The sequence below is a fragment of the Felis catus genome, chromosome A1 (genome assembly GCF_018350175.1).
Source record: "Felis catus isolate Fca126 chromosome A1, F.catus_Fca126_mat1.0, whole genome shotgun sequence".
Classification (NCBI taxonomy): domain Eukaryota; kingdom Metazoa; phylum Chordata; class Mammalia; order Carnivora; family Felidae; genus Felis; species Felis catus.
Window position 1 is genome coordinate 93,793,224 of NC_058368.1, and position 20,639 is coordinate 93,813,862.

The 20,639-nt window shown below is 43.8% G+C and overlaps 1 protein-coding gene across 1 annotated transcript in view; it reads right to left on the reverse strand.

Moving 5' to 3' along the window:
• Nucleotides 1-4,469, reverse strand: part of CCDC112 (coiled-coil domain containing 112) — a 31,561-nt gene extending 27,092 nt beyond the window's left edge. Inside the window, exon 1 of the mRNA XM_006927533.5 lies at nucleotides 4,151-4,469. Coding sequence (XP_006927595.3) covers nucleotides 4,151-4,267 — 117 coding nt within the window. The 5' untranslated portion in view covers nucleotides 4,268-4,469. The remainder of the gene's footprint in view (nucleotides 1-4,150) is intronic.
• Between the last annotated feature and the right edge of the window lie 16,170 nt (nucleotides 4,470-20,639).

Consider the following 20,639-nt stretch of genomic DNA (forward strand, 5'->3'; position numbering starts at 1 on the left):
TAAGCAGGCTCCAGGCTCTGAGCTGTCAGCACAGAGCCCGATGTGGGGCTCAAACTCATAAACCACAAGATCATGACCTAAGCTGAAGTCAGATGCTTAACCAACTGAGCCACTCAGGTGCTCCTTTTTAAGGTTTTTTTTTTTAAGTTTATTTAGGGCACCTGGGTGGCTCAGTCGGTTAAGCGTCTGACTTCAGCTCAGGTCATGATCTCGTGTTCCGTGAGTTAGAGCCCCATGTTGGGCTCTGTGCTGACAGCTCAGAGCCTGGAGCCTGCTTTGGATTCTGTGTCTCCCTCTCTCCCTCCCTGACTCATCTCTCTCTCTGTCTCTCTCAAAAGTAAATAAACATTAAAAAATTTTTAAAAAGTTTATTTATTTATTTTGAGAAACAGAGTGTGCAAATGCGAACAGGGCAGGGGCAGAAACAGAATGAGAATCTCAAGCAGGCTCGGCACTGCCAGCACAGAACCCAATGGAGTGGGGAGGGGGAGGCGGGCTTCATTCCACGAACAGTGAGATCACGACTTGAGCCGAGATCAAGAGTCAGAAGCTCAACAGACTGAGCTACCCAGGTGCCCAGCATGTGTGTGATTGTCTAGAGGAAATCCCTTTTGAGTAATCATTTAAAGTCAGAGAAGGAATGTGCTTCTTACCAAAGGACTACTCCAAGCAGCCAAAGGCCATAATGTTTAGGCCATCAGAGGGAAGGTCACTGAAGAAACAAAACAAAACAGAAGACACAGCCCTTTCCTGGTAAAAGCAGAGACATACGCTAGTGTGATACTGTTACAGATACCTTTAAAAACTCATCATTCGTCTATTAAACTGATTAAGAGGGAAACGGCATTTGAGAGGAGGGTAGACAGATTTGTGGTATTCAGTGCTGAAAGGCATCGGTGAGGATTATCAAGAAATAATATACAGATATTAGAAAGGATAGACAGGTGACATTATTACTTTTTGTTACGGGTAAGAAATTTATAGGGTTCCACACCCTAAGGAGGTTGTAGAATAAAGTACGATACAAACTGTTTCTAAAACTTCAAAGAGAATTTCTCCAAAATAACATAAAGGAACCGTTATGGACTGACTTATGTCCCTCCTAAATTCATATAGTGGAGCCCTAACCCCCTTTGTGACTATATTTGGAGATAAGGCCTTTGAGGAGGTAATTAAAGTTAAATGAGATCATAAGGGTGGGGTCCTATTCCAAAAGGACTAGTGTCCTTATAAGAAGAGGAAGAGACTGGGCGCCTGGGTGTCTTAGTTGGTTGAGTGTTTGACTTCAGCTCAGGTCATGATCTCGCGGTTCGTGGGTTCGAGCATCGCATCGGGCTCTGTGCTGACAGTTCAGAGCCTGGAGCCTGCTTCACATTCCGTGTCTCTTTCACTCTCTCTCTGCCCCTACCCCCGCTCATGCTCTGTCTCTCAAAAATAAACATTTAAAAATATTAAAAAAAAAAAAAAGAAAGAGGAAGAGACATTGGTGATCTCTCTCTGTCACTGCATGTGCACAGAGGAAAGGCCATGTAAGGACACATGAGAAGGCAGCTGTCTACAAGCCAAGAAAAGAGCTCACACCAGAAACCAATACTGGTGGTACCTTGATCTCGGACTTCTGGCCTCCAGAATTGTGAGGAAAGTAATTTCTGTTGTTGAAACCACGCAGTCTGTGGTATTTTGCCACGGCAGCCCTAACGGACCCAGAGAGGAATTTTAGATATTTAAGTGAACCTCTCCTACATGATGAGGTTGTCATTAGGAAAATTACATCTCTTCAAGAAAGCATTAGTTGGTTTTACTATTAGAGTCACTAGAAATATTCACTTAATCATATGACAAATATTCAAGTTCAGTGTTAGGCTGAGAATCTGCGTGCATAGGTACGTGTGTGGTATACTGAAGGAAGTACGAAGATGGGTAACACATAATTAAAATCCTCCAAAACCTCACAATTTGGTACGGCAATGACCGTAATTCCTTTTTAAAAGTCCAAACACCCTTGGATTCTACTCTATCAGTGCTGTCATCATCAACTGTGAGGCTCTACCCTTCCAAGTGATGAGAGCATATAAAGCAGGGTGTCTCAACCTCAACACTCTGACATTTTGGACTAGATAATTTTTCGTTTGGGCAGGGGGGGTGGCTGTCCTTTGGCCTCTGCCCACTAGTAGTACACACAGCACCTACCCCGGTGTGACAACCAAAAATGTCTTAAGACATCGCTAAATGTCGGGAACAGATAAAACACCTGAAACAGCTCCACAGGTGACTCTGATCCAACCCCTGGAAAGGCAAATCTCTGGGGATCATCATGGTAGCGTGATAAAAAGGCTCATCAATTAACAGTATTAGGCAACTTGTGAAAAATGCAAATCAGGAGGCAAAACATGGTTATAAGAATTTAGAGAACAAATCACTTTGAACTAGAATGAGCCAGAAAGATTTCATGGAAAAAGCCAGCAAGATGGCTACACTACTAGGATCACGCATGAAACAAATTTTTAAAAATTATTCAATAAATATTTCCTGTGTTATGTATTTTTATAAATTTTACATCCCCCCCCCCCCCAAGATCTCTGGGCCAGAGTTAGAATAATAAACAGAATTGCTGTGTGAAAACATTTGCCTGAGGTGGAATTTCCTGAGCTTATACAAGTAAAGACAGATAATCGCTGTATTTCCTTAGAGGAAGAAAATGATGGTACCTGTCCTCAGCTCACAACAGCCTTCCCTCAGTTTTGGATCGATCCTCAAATATTTAGGGAGTGCCTACTACGTTCCAGGACTACACACGATAGTGGACCTGGGAACACAATAGTGAATAAAACTTCCAAAAGTTTCTGCCCTCATACAGCTTATGTTCCCACGGTGGGGGCGGACGTGTGGAGAAAAATGAAAATATGTAAGGTAGCATACGGTAATAAGGGCTATGGAGCAAAATAAAACCAGGAAAGGGAATAGGGCATATGCTAACTAAAGAGATTCGGTTTCGGGAGGTTATGAAAAGAATCACTGAGCTGATGGCATCTGAACAGAGTTACCTGGAAGGAACACAGTTAGCCATAGAACAGACCGGGAACAGCATTCCAAACAGAGGGAATAGCAATTACAAAGGTAATAAAGTAGGAGAGTGCTAGGAATGTCTGAGGGACAACCAGGAGGCCAGGATGGCTGCAGCCAACTCACAGCAGGGGACTGGAGAAGAAGTCCAGAGAAGAAGAAGAGCAGAAGAGAGATGGTGGGGGTAACTCATGGGCCCTGTAGACAATGATAAGGACCTTGGCTTTTACTATGAGGGTTCTGAGCAGAAGAATGTCATTATTGGCCTGAATCGCCCTGGCTGTTGAAAATACTTTAGGAAGGCAAGGCTGTTAGAACACAAACCAATTAGGAAAGTATTTCAGCCAGGGAGAAATGATGGTGGGGACAAGGGCAGTGGCACTGGAGGTGTTAAGAGTGGGATTCTGGATTTATTCCGCAGCTAGAACATGGAGGAACTGCCCATGCTTTTGGGTGTGGGCTGTGAGAGAACGAGCGCAGTTAAGGGCTTTGGCTTAAGCAACTGGATCCAATAATTCCCGAGGACCCTCTGGTCCTCCCTGCAGAGAAAAGGATCCTATATGCAGATCTCTGGAAACACATCTGCCTCGGACCACCCCATATTTATTCCTCCTTGTATTCCCGGCGCAGGTACAATAACAAAGCAGCCACCAATTACTTGGCACCGAATCTCTCTCAAACCAAGCACTGTGCGAGGGCCTTCCCACACATAAGGACCACTGCTCGGTAAGATGCAATGACCAGATCCAGTTTTTCGAGAAGGCACTGAGTCGCGGAGAGAATATGTTCCCCTCACAGGGCTAAGAAGAGGCAGAGCCAGGGCTTCCACCCAGATCTTCCCTCGACTCCGAAACCACATGGAGGTAGCTCTGTAAAAGCAGATAAACGCACACGCCAAAAGCGCACAACGCCCGGCGTGGGCCAGACCGCGAGCAAAGGGAGGCTAACACCGCGCCTCCCGCCTCGGGTACCGTGCTGCCTAGGACACCTGTTCGGCGAGGGCCGGGTCCCCGTCCCGCCCCCGGCACCCACATCCCCTCGGGCCCACGCTCGCCGCCAGAGAGGCTTCCGGCCCTCCTCGATTTACCTGTTGCGGCACCGCCGCTGCTCCCATGCCGCTCCCGGTGGCCGCGCCCGCCCCCGCCACAGCCCCGGCTACCGCGGTGGCCGCCGCGGCCACCACGACCGTCGTCAGGGCGGCCATCTTTCCTCGCCAAGCTGTTCGGGCCGCAGCGGCCACCCGGGCCAGAGGGTTCGGGCCACGGGAGCTCCTGGTCCTGCAGACCGTTCCCCGTGCAACGGAGCTCTTCTGGAAGCAGAGCAAGACCTAGCCGGGACGCAGGGAGGGGCCGAGATGTGGGGCGGGGCCGGGGATCAGGGCGGAGCCGGAGCACGGGGTAGGCAGGGGGTGGGTACTGAGGGCAGGGCGGGACCGAGGGCAGGGCGGGGCTGGGGCATGGGGCGGGGCCGAGGTGCGGGCGGTGCCGAGGAGCAGGGTGGGGAAGGGGAGCATGGGGCGGGGCCAAGGGCTGGGCAGGGCCGAGATGTGGGGCAGGGCCTGGACTGGGCTGGGCCGGGATGCAAGGAAGGGCCGAGCTGGGCGGGGCTGGATCTCAGGGTGGGGTAGGAGCTCTGGCCTGGCGGGAGCGCAGACGGGGTTGAGAGATGGGGTAGGGCCAGTGCGCAGGGTGGGTCAGGCAGGGGCCGGGTCAAGGTGTGGGGCGGGGCCAGAGCGCGGGACCGAGGCGCCCCTAGCAGCCGCGTGGGGCAGGGTGGAGGTGGAGACTGGGCGGGATGCAGGGCGGGGCCGGAATGCGGACTGAGCTGGGCCAGAGTGCAGGCAGGGAGGGACCTGGGTATCTTCAGGGCGCGGCCGGATTACAGGTGTGGGCGGAGCAAGGGACGGGGTGGAGGAAAGGGGCGGGGCCTGAGTGAGGGGCGGGGCTACAGGCCAGAGCCTCACTATGCTACTGCGGGTTTGTGTAAACTTTGACCCAGCACTTGTCTACACTCGTTCAGCAAAATCTTGCTAATCCCCTTATTCACCTCCGATTCCGGACCCCCTTTTACTGTCAAATCTATTCGTGTCATATATAGATACAGCTCCACCTATAGATGTACAGAGATATTTTACATAATAGAACTTCCTTCTAGGTTTCTACAAACCACTGGTAAAACTGAGTGAAAATGAAAAAGCACTTATTTATGGGCTTGAACAATAAACTCTATTTCACACTTTAAAAGAAACGAAACAGGGAATTCTGCACACTGTCGGATACCAGAGGCAAAAATGCCACACTTGGTCAATAAGAAAAGAGATTCCAAAGATACTGTGTCAGGGAGGTGGAAAAAGGCCACAGATGATCCCTCCAGTCAAAGCATAGCGGAATGCACCGCCTGTTTGAAGAAATGGATTCATTCATTCATCCCTTCACTTAATCAACATCCAGCTCCTTTTAGATGCCAAGGGCTGTTCTAGGCCTTTGGAATTCATCGTAGACTTAGACAGTGTAGACTTAGACACACACACAAACACACACACACACACAAGGTTCCTTCTAACTTTTAGTCAGCAATTTAAACAAGTAAACAAATAGGGTATTTTTTGAGTACTTACTTTGTGTCCGCACTGTTCTAAGTAACCCAGTTAAGTATTATCATCTCCATTTCACAGATAAGGATACAAACCTAGGCATCCTGACCAGAGACGATCCTGATAGAGAAATTACACGGGTAGGTGGATAAATGCTTCTGGACCCCAAGAGACAGACTGGAGCTAAAGATGTGACTTTGGCCTTCATCTGCATGTAGAAAATATTGTAAATAACTCTGAATGAGCTCACACAGGGAGTGTATAGATTGAAGTCTGACAACTGAGTCCTAGGGCCCTCCAACATAGGTGACCATGGACAGGAGGAGAAGGGAGACTCAGAAGGAGAGAAGGGAGAAAAACCACAAGTCTTTGGAAGAAAAACATGTTTTGAGAAGGAGAGAATGATCAACTGTGCGGTTTGCTCCCCGGGAGGTGAGTGAGATGAAAACAGGGAATAATGGTTGGATTTGGCAACGGGGAGGCCATGGCCACTGGACAAGAGCACCACCAGCGGGATGGTGAGGACCAAAGCCTCACTGAGAGGGATGAGGAGATATCGAAGGCGAGGAATAGAAATGACAGGTATTTCACAGATTGTGTGATGCAGGTGACCAGATAAATGAGGTGCTAGCTGAAAAATGTGTGACCAGAGAAGATGTGTGATCTTTTCTGTGTTGTGTTCCCAGGGTGAGGACTCGTAGAGGGTGTTTGTACCCTGGAGCCCAGGGCACAAGTGAAAAGGCTGGTGTTTGACCTTTTTTTTATTTAAAAACAAAACATTTTATTTATTTTTGTTTATTTATTTTTGAGAGAGAGAGACAGAGTGTGAGCAGGGGAGAGGCAGAGAGAGAAGGAGACACAGAATCTGAAGCAGGCTCCAGGCCCTGAGCTGGCAGCACAGAGCCCGACCCAGGGCTCGAACCCACGGACCATGAGATCATGACCTAGGCCAAAGTCACACACTTAACCAACTGAGCCACCCAGGTGCCCTGGGGTGTGGACTCTTCCTGACTGGAGTGTTTCAGCACAAGGTGGTTGGTAGATGTGGGGAGACCAGAGGATCTTCTCTCCTTTCCCTGTTAAGTATATAAATTATGTGTCATTTATATACTTACATTTTGTCCCAAATGAGGTCTGTTGCTATAGCACCGCCTGAGCTCTTGTTGCTGTTAGTCTAGAAAAATCTGGCAGCCTCAGGGGAAAAACAGCCAATCAACAATTTCAATGCAGTGGTCTCTGCAAGGGGCAACACAGGAATGGGTGGACACTCTAAGGGAATATACGTGCAACAATTAAGATGCCGGCTATGTTGAAGGCTTTCAGTGGTTTATCAGGACGGAGAATTCCAAGAAATGATTAAGAATCTCATAAACAGAAAACCAGAGCAGGCTTTTGCAGTGAGATTAGGCAGCTGCCTGGGTCCTCACTTCCAGGCCCCTTTCAGTGATCAGAGCTACAAAATATATTGTTATTACACGGTGTCATTGTCTTGCATTTTGCACTAATTCTAATTTAACATCAGAGGTTTGTCTTTCCTTAACCTCTTTTGGATTTGCCTTTCTCTCATACCGAAAATCTTGGTTCCTTAGGCCACGAACATATTACTTAATTGCTTTTTCTCGCAAAAATTGCATACTCTCAAATTACAGTTCCACTATCTCCACTAATAGTCAACCCACTGAGTGAAATTTTTGCAGTTCTTTTGTCCTTAGGCTATGTCCTGCACTGGCTATCCCATCAGAGTTTTTTTTTTTTTTTTAATGCTTATTTATTTTTGAGAGACCAGAGAGACAGAGCACAAGTGGGGAAGGGGCAGAGAGAGAGAGACACAGAATTGGAAGCAGGCTCCAGGCTCTGAGCTGTCCGCACAGAGACGGTTTACTGAAATCTGTCTTTTCTCTCTATGGTTATGGCATCAATTTGTTTATAGCTGGGTTCTTTCGATTGTATTTGTGTTCAGTTTCAGTGCTTCCTCTTTTTTATTTTCTCTCTGGTTTACTTTTTTAAAGAGATGTAAAACATATGTGACATATGTAAAGCCAAAATGATCTGACAAGGTCTATTTAAAGAAGTCTTGCTAACACATCCTCTCCATGCCATTTCAAATGATCCTCGACATGTAAACATTTTTATTAATTTCTGGCTTGCCTTTCACATTTCTTTCTGCAAAAATGAATGTATACACACACACACACACACTTATACCTATGTCTACATATATAACATATATATTATGTGCTATATATCTTACATGTGTCACATGTGTGTCATATATAACATATATGTGTTACTTATGTAGGCATATGTATAATCTTATATATATATATATATATATATATATATATATGTATATTTCCTTTCTCTTACAAAAACATGTAGCATATTGTATTGTCTTAGAGCTGCCGTGACAAAGTATTGCAAACTCAGTGGTTTATAACAATAGAAACTTATTCTGGGGGCGCCTGGGTGGCTCAGTTGGTTGAGCATCCGACTTCGGCTCAGGCCACGATCTCGCGGTCCGTGAGTTCGAGCCCCGCATACGGCTCTGGGCTGATGGCTCAGAGGCTGGAGCCTACTTCCGATTCTGCGTCTCCCTCTCTCTCTGCCCCTCCCCCGTTCATGCTCTGTCTCTCTCTGTCTCAAAAATAAATAAATGTAAAAAAAAAAATTTTTTTTAAATAAAAAAAAAAAAAGAAACTTATTCTCTCACAGTTCAAGAAGCTAGAAGCCCCTTCTTGTGGCTCAGAGGCGGTATCTGTCCGATGGTGCTCTCCAACTTCTGACGGTCACTGGCAAGCTGCGGTGCTCCCTGGCTTGTGGAAGCATTACTCCAGTGTCTGCTCCCATCTTTCCATGGGCTCTCCCAGCACGATGGCTCTCTGTGTCCAAATTTTCCTCTTCTTATAAGGGCACCAGTCATTGGATTAGGGTCCATCCTAATCCAGTATAACCTTATCTTAACTTGACTACAGCTGCAAAGATCCCATCTCCAACTAAGTTCACAGGTACTGGGCGTTCGGACTTCAGCATCTCTTGGGAAGACACAATTCAACTCATAACACATACTGTATATAATCCTCTACATGTTACGTTTTTCACCTAATAATATCTCTGGGAACTCACTTGGTATCACTTCACAGAAATCTTCCTCTTTTTTTTTTTTTTAAGTTTATTTTGAGAGAGAGAGAGAGAGAGAGAGAGAACAGGAGGGGTGAGAGAAGGAGGGAGAGAAAGAGAATCTCAGGCAAGCCCCACCCTATCAGCACAGAGCCCCATGTGGGGCTCAAATTCATGAACTGTGAGATCATGACCTGAGCTAAAACCAAGAGTCAGATGCTCAACCGAGCCACCCAGGCGCCCCTACGTTTGCATCTTTGAAGAGTGAAGATTTTCCTTTAAATTTATTCCGAAGCTTTTTAAAGAAAAATTTATTTATTTACTTATTTTTTTTATGAAGTTTATTGACAAATTGGTTTCCATACAACACCCAGTGCTCATCCCAAAAGGTGCCCTCCTCAATACCCATCACCCACCCTCTCCTCCCTCCCACCCCCCATCAACCCTCAGTTTGTTCTCAGTTTTTAAGAGTCTCTTATGCTTTGGCTCTCTTCCACTCTAACCTGTTTTTTTTTTTTTTCCTTCCCCTACCCCATGGGTTCCTGTTAATTTCTCAGGGTCCACATAAGAGTGAAACCATATGGTATCTGTCTTTCTCTGTATGGCTTATTTCACTTAGCATCACACTCTCCAGTTCCATCCACGTTGCTACAAAAGGCCATATTTCATTTTTTCTCATTGCCACGTAGTACTCCATTGTGTATATAAACCACAATTTCTTTATCCATTCATCAGTTGGTGGACATTTAGGCTCTTTCCATAATTTGGCTATTGTTGAGAGTGCTGCTATGAACATTGGGGTACAAGTGGCCCTATGCATCAGTACTCCTGTATCCCTTGGATAAATTCCTAGCAGTGCTATTGCTGGGTCATAGGGTAGGTCTATTTTTAATTTTCTGAGGAACCTCCACACTGCTTTCCAGAGCGGCTGCACCAATTTGCATTCCCACCAACAGTGCAAGAGGGTTCCCATTTCTCCACATCCTCACCAGCATCTATAGTCTCCTGATTTGTTCATTTTGGCCACTCTGACTGGCGTGAGGTGATACCTGAGTGTGGTTTTGATTTGTATTTCCCTGATAAGGAGCGACGCTGAACATCTTTTCATGTGCCTGTTGGCCATCCGGATGTCTTCTTTAGAGAAGTGTCTATTCATGTTTTCTGCCCATTTCTTCACTGGGTTATTTGTTTTTTGGGTGTGGAGTTTGGTGAGCTCTTTATAGATTTTGGATACTAGCCCTTTGTCTGATATGTCATTTGCGAATATCTTTTCCCATTCCGTTGGTTGCCTTTTAGTTTTGTTGGTTGTTTCCTTTGCTGTGCAGAAGCTTTTTATCTTCATAAGGTCCCAGTAATTCACTTTTGCTTTTAATTCCCTTGCCTTTGGGGATGTGTCGAGTAAGAGATTGCTACGGCTGAGGTCAGAGAGGTCTTTTCCTGCTTTCTCCTCTAGGGTTTTGATGGTTTCCTGTCTCACATTTAGGTCCTTTATCCATTTTGAGTTTATTTTTGTGAATGGTGTGAGAAAGTGGTCTAGTTTCAACCTTCTGCATGTTGCTGTCCAGTTCTCCCAGCACCATTTGTTAAAGAGGCTGTCTTTTTTCCATTGGATGTTCTTTCCTGCTTTGTCAAAGATGAGTTGGCCATACGTTTGTGGGTCTAGTTCTGGGGTTTCTATTCTATTCCATTGGTCTATGTGTCTGTTTTTGTGCCAAAATTTATTTATTTTTGAGAGACAGAGAGAGAGAGCACAAGCAGGGGAAGGGCAGAGAGAAAAGGAGACACAGAATCCAAAGCAGTATCCGGGCTCTGTGCTGTCAGCTCAGCTGACATGAGGCTCAAACCCACAATCTGTGAGATCATGACCTGACCTGAAGTCAAATGCTTAACCTACTGAGCCACCCAGGAGCCCCTATTCCTGTGTTTTTTATTGCAACTATAAGTGTGATTTTCCTTTCTTTCATATCATCTCACTAGTTATTCTTTGAATTTGAATATGTGAAGATAATAGATTTTTGTTAAATTTTTATATTGCTGCTTGAATCAATTCTCTTAATTTTGGTCTTATTTTTAGAGTGATTCTTTTAGGGTTTCCATTTATGCTACGATATTATCTGCAAACAGAGATCATGTCAGAGCTTCCCTTCCAATTCTCATATTTATATTCCAACTAGAAAGAAGGAAGAGGACTGCAAGTTTGAGTTTCCCTGAAATCAGATCATGAGTCAAGGACGTGAGCAAAGGGAGGGACCTTATTTGGGCTGTGGTCCCAGGAAGCCAAGTGAAGGAAGGGAGAAAACCCTAAAAAGAGGCTTTATTAGTTATTGCTGTGGACAGTTGGACTAACTGTACCTAGATCTCCTAAGGAAGGTCACAGAACAATCCTTAGAATAGCTCCACCAAAGGATGGAGAAGCTGAGGTATCCAATTAAGATATGCCTGTTAAGGGGCACCTGGATGGCTCAGTCAGTTGAGCGTCTGACTTTGGCTCAGGATATGATCTCGCTGTCTTGTGAGTTCGAGCCCCACATTGGGCTCTGTGCTGATAGCTCAGAGCCTGGAGCCTGCTTCCGATTCTGTGTCTCCCTCTCTCTCTGCCCCTCCCCTGTTCTCTCTCTCTCTCTCTCTCTCTCAAAAATAATAAACATTAAAAAAAAAAGATATAGCTGTTAAGGAAGAGTGAGGGCAGGTCTGGATAAAAGAAAAAAGTGTGAGCATGTATTAGAAAATAATAATCCTTACATTTGATTGCCTGTTGTGTACCAAACACTCTCATTAATCTCATAACTACCCCTTGGTGTAAATAAAGTTGGAGTGGGTGGCTCAGTCAAGCGTCCGACTTCAGGTCAAGTCATGATCTCACAGTTTGTGAGTTCAAGCCCTGTGTAGGGCTCTGTGCTGACAGCTCAGAGACTGGAGCCTGCTTTGGATTCTGTGTCTCCCTCTCTCTCTGCCTCTCCCCTGCTTGTGCTCTATCTCTCTCTCTCTCATAAATAATAAATGAATAAACTTAAAAAAATGCATTTATTTCTTTATTTTGAGAGTGAGAGAGAGCACAAGTGGGGAGGGGCAGAGAGAGAGGCAGGGAGAGAATCCCAAGCAGGCTTGGATTGCACTGACAGTGCAATCTCATGTGCAAACTCATGAACTGTGAGATCATGACCTGAGCTGGAATCAAAAAATCAGACGCTTAACTGACTGAGCCACCCAAGGTGCCCCTAACAAACTTTTATAGATAATATGGCTTGAATATGACAGAGCCAACTACAGAGCCTGGATCTGACTTAATAATTAATACTTACTTTCCTAAACCACAATAACCTCCAGGTCTGTTTTGCAGACTATTTTTTTCTAAAGTCCAGTGGAAAATAAAGAAGATAATCAATTGTGTTTGAATGGGTGTTGTTTTTTTTTTTAATTTTTAATGCTTATGTATTTTTGAGAGAGAGAGGGATACAGAGTGTGAGTGGGAGAGAGGCAGAGAGAGAGAGAGGGAGACCCAGAATCCGAAGCAGGCTCCAGGCTCTGGGCTGTCAGCGTAGGGCCCGATGCGGGGCTTGAACCCACAAACCGCGAGATCATGCTCTGAGCTGAAGCCAGACGTTTAACCAACTGAACCACCCAGGCACCCCTGAATGGGTTTTTTTATTCTTTTGCAGGCAGTCCTAGGTTGGCAACCCTCACATCAACCTCAGGGAAATGAAAAATCTCCATTTGGTAGTTTTATGACTACACCACTTAGTCCTCAAAGAACACTTTTCCCTGCGAATTTCAACCTATGTGATGAGCATAAATCCATCATTTCTGAAAAAATGAATTTCAGAAAAAGTTATTGTAGGGTCATTCTTTTGCAGGTCGATAGAAAATTAAACTCATATGTCATCTCTGTATTTCCTTGGGTTTCTAGGAAAGTTTTCAGAAACTTCTAGCTCATAGGAATGAAATAACTTTTCGATAAGTATTTACTCTTTCTTGCTTGAGAATTTTCAACAAAAAGCATAGCCCTAGACGTAAGTGTGGAAGTTAAACAATTGTACATCAAGAAAATAAAAAAGAAAATACCAAGTAATGTTTGGGACTTCCATAATGTTGGAAATTTTTAATAATTATCGTGTATTTTTAAAAATTTTTTTTCAACATTTATTTATTTTTGGGACAGAGAGAGACAGAGCATGAACGGGGGAGGGGCAGAGAGAGAGGGAGACACAGAATCGGAAACAGGCTCCAGGCCCTGAGCCATCAGCCCAGAGCCCGACGCGGGGCTCGAACTCACGGACCGCGAGATCGTGACCTGGCTGAAGTTGGACGCTTAACTGACTGCTCCACCCAGGCGCCCCAATAATTATCATGTATTAATTTGAACAGGTATGCTGACTCTCTCTTCTTTCTTTCTTTCTTTCTTTCTTTCTTTCTTTCTTTCTTTTTAATATGGAATTTATTGTCAAATTCGTTTCCATACAACACCCAGTGCTTATCCCAACAGGTGCCCTCCTGCGCTTCTTTTTATGTGAGAAAAATAATCGTCTATTTTTAAAACCACTCCTTTTTTTGGGTTTTTATTACACATAGGCAGAGATAATCCTGATAATGCCAGTTTAACATTTACTGGTGCCTGTAAAACATAACACAAAATAAATGTCTAGTGATGTGCACAGAAACATTTTATGGCTTGCTCACACTGGAAGGAAGATCTATAAACGTTAGGGCTATGGTGAAGGAAAGACTGTGGATACCAAGCCAAGGTGCCAAGGACGGGGATATACACAGAAGTGGATGTCCCACCCCAATCTGGTCATGAAAGTAGGCGGTATCGAGAGGCTGCTCCCAGGCTGTTATAGATCACTATGCGCGAAGTACCTGGTGGCAATCTTGGTAGAATCAAGGATAAAATAAGGGAAAACAGAAAGGTTTTGGTTTTGTACAAATATGTATGTCCAAGCGTGTGCTTGACCTGGCTGCTGTCCAGTATAAGTGAATGACTGCTTGTGTAGGTCTGTTTCCTCCGCCTATCAATATTTCTGTAAGGACTGGTTTTTAGCTTGGGAGGCAGGGATGTTCACTCTCTTAGGATCATAGCTGTCAGACTCCTATAGCAAAACCACTCTTTTCATTTAAGGCTGCCAAGCCATGGGGAGACAACGTGGAGCCTGGAGCCTTCAGTACAGAGTAGACTAAATGATCTATTTTATAAGCTAGATCTGACACATATTGAACTCTGTTCACTGAAAAGAAATAATACTTCTTTTTTTAACACTCATGGAACATTCACAAAAATTGACCATATATGTAGGCCCCAAAAACCCCAATAAATACCAGAAAGCAGAAATAACACAGACCTGGGGCGCCGGGGTGGCTCAGTTGGTTAAGCATGCAGCTCTTGATTTCAGCTCAGATCATGATCTCATGGTTCAAGCCCCACGTTGGGCTCTGCCCTGACAGTGGAGAACCTGTTTAGAACTCCTTTTCCTCTCCCTGCCCTTCCCCCTGCTTGCATGCACACACTCTCTCTCAAATAAATAAACATCGAAAAAAAAAAGAAATAACACAAATATAATTCTCTGATCAGAAAGCAAATCAACTGAGAAGACAAAAAGACCCAGTGACCTGAAACTTTAAAACTCTAAAAGAAGTCCAAGGGTGCCTGGCTGGCTCAGTCAGTAGAGCATGCTGGCTCAGTCAGGGTCATGAGCTCAAGCCCCATGTTGGGCATGGAACCTACTTAAAAAAAAAAAAATAAAAAAATAATTTAAAAAACTCTCAGAAAAGTCTAGAGTCAACAAAGATATCAAAACTAAATTTGCCATTTAATTCCAAAAAAACACTGGTAATGCTACATATTAGTACCCAGGGATTACAGCTAAAGCAATCCTCAGAAGCAAATTTGTGGAGCTAAACATTATATTAGTAAATAAGAAAGAATAAAAGTAAATTAATTAACCACCTGACTCAGGAAGACAGAGGCAAGATCAACAACCAAAAGGAAAGAAGGAAAAATGAACTGAGAAATGTGAAAGCAGAAAACAATAAAATTAAAATCAGAGAAATGATCTCAATGAATAAATTTATCAATTAAGAAGGGTAGGGGCACCCGATGGCTCAGTCAGTTAAGTGTCCAACTATTGATGGTTCGTGAGATCAAGCCCCGAGTTGGGCTCTGTGCTGGCAACGCAGAATGAAAGAAGGAATGAATGAATGAATGAACTTTTAAAAAAAAGGGTAAACTAAACTACTAGCTAACCTGATTTAAAAAAGCACAAATATACATACTATAAAATGCAAAGGAAAATTAAAAAAAAATCATAGATGACTATTTTGCTTAATTGTCTGCAAATAAATTTGAAAATCCAGATGAAATGAATAATTTTTCTAAGAAAATACAATTGATAGGGGCACCGGGGTGGCTTAGTTGGTTAAGCGTCTGACTTCAGCTCAGGTCATGATCTCACAGTTCATGAGTTCAAGCCCCGTGTTGGGCTCTGTGCTGACAGCTCAGAAGTCTAGAGCCTGCTTCGGATTCTGTGTCTCCCTCTCTCTCTGCCCCTCCCCCGCTCACGCTCTGTCTCTCTCCCTCTCTCAAAAATAAACATTTAAAAAATTAAGAAAATACAATTTAATAAAATTGGTAAAATAAAAATCTAAAAATTACCTATTAAAAACCTAAGAAAAAGGATAAAAATTGTTACAATGGTAGACTCCCAAAGAACACCAGGCCCAGAGGACCTCACAGGCTGATCCAGAGGACTGGATCCTTAAGAAGAGTCCTCCTTATTCCAGAGGACTTCACAGGCTGATCTTAACCAAATCTTAGGAACTAAATAGGCTCTAATGCTTTTCAAATTATTCCAGAACAGGGACAAAAGAGAAAAGCTTCACAATTCTGGTAGTAAAAGTGACATATGCTTACCAAAAACTGACAGGTAACATAAAGAAAATTACTGAAAAAAATCAATTATGAACATTGAACGCAAAAAACGTTCAGCAGTTTCAGAAACTGAATCCAGGGGCACCTTAGAAGAATTAAAGGGAAAACAGCTCCCCCCCTCCCCCCCCCCCCCCCCCCCCCCCGCCCCCGGGATTGCAAGAATGATTCAGGATCACTCACTGTGTTAGGAAGCAGTTGGGTTTATTTGGTTGGCTCACTCAACATCTATTTTAGTCTCTTTTTGGAGTGCCATCCCATACTGCGGAGGCTGGTAAGCTCGGGAATCCTCATTTCCCAGAGTCCCTTGCAGCTAGGGTCCTCAATGTATGTTATGTTCGCCCATCAGAGGTACTTGTGTGAAACTCGATTTCAGAACTCAATTAAATAGGGAAAGAGGTGGTGCCTGAGGCACCCATTTTGCTGGAGTTGATTGTAGCAGACGTGGTGAAACAGTGGAGCTAACGGTCCAGCATCAGTTCATCAGTTTTGAGATCCAGAGGCGACAGATAATTCTGGCGGCAACGCCTCATTCCCAGATTACATTAAGACAGTGTGCTCCTGGGGGCGCCTGGATGGCTCAGCTGGTTAAGTGTCTAACTTCAGCTCAGGTCATGATCTCACAGTTTGTGAGTTCGAGCCCCGCGTCGGGCTCTGTGCTGACAGCTCAGAGCCTGGAGCCTGCTTTGGAATCTGTCTCCTCTTTCTGCCCCTCCCCCACTTGTGCTCTCTGTCTCTCAAATAAATAAATAAATAAATGAATAAATAAATGAAAAAAAAATTTTTTTAAATTATATTAAAAAAAAGACGGTGTGCTCCTGGAGCTAATGGATGGGAGCATGGCTTCCTGACCATGGTGGAGGGACCCCATCTCTTGGCATGGCTTTGGGAATTATTCTTAGAACCTGCTCCTCCTGCCCTCCCGATTTGTGAGCACTTGATTCCCTGTATTAAATCCCTATTTCCTGCAACTGAACTCAGGCTGATAAAATAGATTAAAAGAGAAAAAAGAATTGTATGATTTTCTGCAAAGATGATGCAGTTGATAGATTTCAACATCCACATTTGATTTTTAAAAATCTTCCCGGGCACCCGGGTGGCTCAGTTAGCATACAACTCTTGATTTTGGCTCTGTTATGATCCCACGGTTTGTGAGTTCAAAGCCCACATTGGGCTCTGTGCTGGCAGTGCGGAGCCTGCTTGGAATTCTCTTGCTCTCCCTCCCTCCCTTCCCCTCCCACACACACGCGTTCTCTCTCTTTCAAAATAATTAAATAAACTTAAAAAAAATTTCTTAAAACAGGAAAGATGAATCTTTTTAAAAGCCAGCAATATGTCTAATGAGGAAACACTGAAGCATTCCTGTGAAAATCAACAGCAAGGGGCATCTTGCTGGCTCAGCTGGTAGAGCACGTAACTCTTGTTCCTGGGGTCGTGAGTTCAAGCCCCACGTGGGGCATGGAGCCTACTTAGAAAAACAAAGTGGAAAAGATGTTTAATGTTAAAAAAAGAAAACAGCAAGACAATTATGTCTACAGTCTCCATTATTATTTAGCATAGTTCTGGACATTTAACCAACATAATCAGACAAGACAAAGGCACAGGGGGTATAACCATTAGAAGAGAGATACATTTATTACTATTTAGAGATCACTGTATACCTAGAAAACTCAAGAAACTCAATTATAAATCTATTATAAACCATATGAGAACTTATGACCTGCAAGGATATAAAATTCATGTATGAAAATCAACTGATTTCACCTATACAAACAGTAACGACCAGTTAGCAAACATAAGGGATACATATCAGTTATACCTCAGTGAAGAAAGAAGAAAAAAAGAATGAAAGGCAGGAAGGAAATAAAGACCAAATAAAGACCCAGTGGAAATAAAGACCCAAATTACAAAAGCAAAAAATAAAATCCCTAAAAACAAACTGATAAAGACAATATTTTAAATGCTTTTGTTTTGCTCACATCTGAAGGAGAGTCGGCTTAGCTGAGAACTCTAGATAAAAGTAAAGTTCCCTCAGAACGCTGAAGATACTATTCTGTTGTCTCTTCTATCCAGTACTGCCACTGCGGAGCCCAATATTAATCTGATTCTTGTCTGCCTGCAGCTGATCTGCTCCTTCAGTTTGGAAGTGGTTTTGTGTTGTTATTGTTGTTGTTGCTGTTGTTTTGGGGTTTTTTTGTGGTTTTTTTTCCCCCAGGATTTTATTTTTAAGTAATCTCGGTACCCAGCATGGGACTGGAACTCACAACCCCCAAATCAAGAGTCATTTGCTCCACCCACTGAGCCAACCAGGCACCCCAGGAAGCTCTTTTGAAAAGCAAACACAAAAGCAAATCTTCTAGCTATTAATTGCCAGAGGGTTGAGCAGGGCTGAAAGCCTGCCACATCCAGTAGAACATTACCGTTCTCTCCACCACATCTCCTACCACAATGCCTACTTGCTGTGGCTCACACAATGCCAAAAATCTAAGCAAAATCAGTCTTCAACCAATTCAGCTCAAATTCTTCAATGATTTCCTACTCAAAGAATTTGACCACCTCACCTTTCCAAGTACATAAAACTGCATTTCAGTTTTTAACCACCAGATGTCACCTGAGAAACAGCAAGCAAGAGTCTATATTTGAATCTTCGCAGAAGAAAAATATCGTTATCTTTTATGCATGAAAATTAGAATGTTCTTGGTAGGATATATCAGCAAGAGGGGTAGGAAGGTGCATACTAGTTGAAATGTGGCAGATAAATAAAAATATTTACGTGTATTTAGATTCTCAAATAGAGTCAACTGACGATATCAGTTTTCCAAATGTTATACTAACACTAAGAGCTCTTTTTAGCGGAAGTCATTGGAATAGTTTTTAATGCTACCAATTTCTAATATCTATTGGTATGAAAAAAAAACCCAAAACTTACTTACTTACACCAGAAGGTAAACCAAAATAATAGAGATGAGTAACTTTGAAGTTCATGAACTAATTTTTATCAACAACCCCATTCCCTCTTCTGTAATCTATTATTTTCTTATGTGTGTGACCAGACTCCTTCAATGACCTATAAAACCCTGCATGATCTCGCCCCGACCACCTTTCCTGCTTCCCTCTCCCTCCTTCCTGGCTCTCCCCAGCTGCCCTGGGCTTCTTACAAATCCAGGAATGTGGCAGTGTCCCTTTGCATATGTTAGGGGTTCTGTCTGGAATGAGCCTCCAACCCTCTTTTATCTTATGAGTCATGAGCCTCCAGGACATAGTTTGAATGCCAGCTCCCAAGGAAGCCTTTCTTGGCCACGGTCAGTGCTGTCTAGATTTGGATTCCTTCCAATCTGCCTTTCCTTCATAATAGTTGACACCATCTGTTATTATCTACTTGTGTGGTGATTTGATCTAGATGAGAACCACCTCCATGGGGCACCCTTGTATCTCTGCCATCTAGGCCACAGTAGAGTTTCAATTTTTTTTCTAGTTTATTTATTTTGAGAGAGAGCGTGCAAGCCTGAGCGGGGGAAGGGGAGAGAAAGAGGGAGAGAGAGAAAATCCCAAGTAGGTCCTGTGCTGTCAGTGCAGAGTCCGACTCAGGGCTCGACCTCACAAACCTCCAGATCATGACCTGAGAGGAAACCAGGAGTTGGACGCTCGACCAACTGAGCCACTGAGACACCTTAAATTTTTTTGTAAAGTGTGTTTTTTTTAGTTTATCTAGGCCACAGTAGAGTTTACTCAATAGCACTTAATAAATATTTGTTGAAAGAATTATTGAATACAGGTTACAATGTTTGTGCACATCTCCCATTAGAATGCAATCTTCATGGAGGATGATCTTTGTTCTGTCCACTCTTGCAACCCTATGCCTAGAAGAGGCCCACTGTAGGCATTAATGTTGTTAAATGGATCCTTGAACAAATGAATGAGTATACATGGTTGACAAACAGTCTGGCCAGCTATGAGGCAAATTTGTTTTTAATTCTTTTGGAGAGAGAGAGAGAGAGAGAGAGAGAGAGAGAGAGAGAGAGAGAAAGAGTGTGTGCACGAGTGGGCAAAGGGCGGAGAGAGAGAGAGGGAGAGAGAATCCCAAGCAGGGTCAGCTGCCAGCACAGAGCCTGACTTCGCGCTTGACTTGATCTCACAAACTGCAAGATCGTGACCTGAGCCGAAGTCAAGAGTCGGCTGCTTAACCGACTGAGCCACCCAGGTGCCCCATCTATGAGGCAAATCTTAAGTGAAATAACATTTTTTTTTTAAGTAGAAATTTAGTTTCTTATCACCTTCATTTGCTGACTCAAAAACCAACCAAACATGGACGCTAAACCCTTTCCTAGGGTTTTCTTCCTTCCTAGGGAGATCACAAGGATTTTTCACTAGGACCATGCAGTGCAGTTATGACTGATTCACAGCTGGGTGGAAGGCTGGAGAAGCTCTTCCACGTGACGAAGGGCTTGCAAAGGGGATTTTTCTGGGTGCTGCCACAAGCTAGCTCAGAGACTCTGATTGGAAATACTCAATTATTCCATAAATATTATTCATTCATTCAGTAGCGTTTTACAGAATAACCATTATGTGTCTGTGACACTGCTTGAAGCTAGGGCTATAAAGCCAAATGAGACATGGTCCTGGCCCTCAAGAAGCTTGTCATCTTTTAGGGAAGACAGACCAATAGACTCATCGCTGAAGTCCAGTGTGGCCCACATAAATATTCTGCACGGTGTATCAGTAGAATACACAGCTCAAATTAATTTGAATTGTGGTCAGGGGTCTTCGGGAGAGCTTCCTTAAGAAGGAGACACCCAAGCTTAGTTTTCAAGGATAAGAAGACTTCAGTTACAGAAAGAAGAGCAGGGCCCCCAGATGGCTCAGTTGGTTAAGCATCTCACTTCAGGTCAGGTCATGATCTTGCAGTTCATGAGTTTGAGCCCTGTATCAGGCTCTCTGCTATCAGCA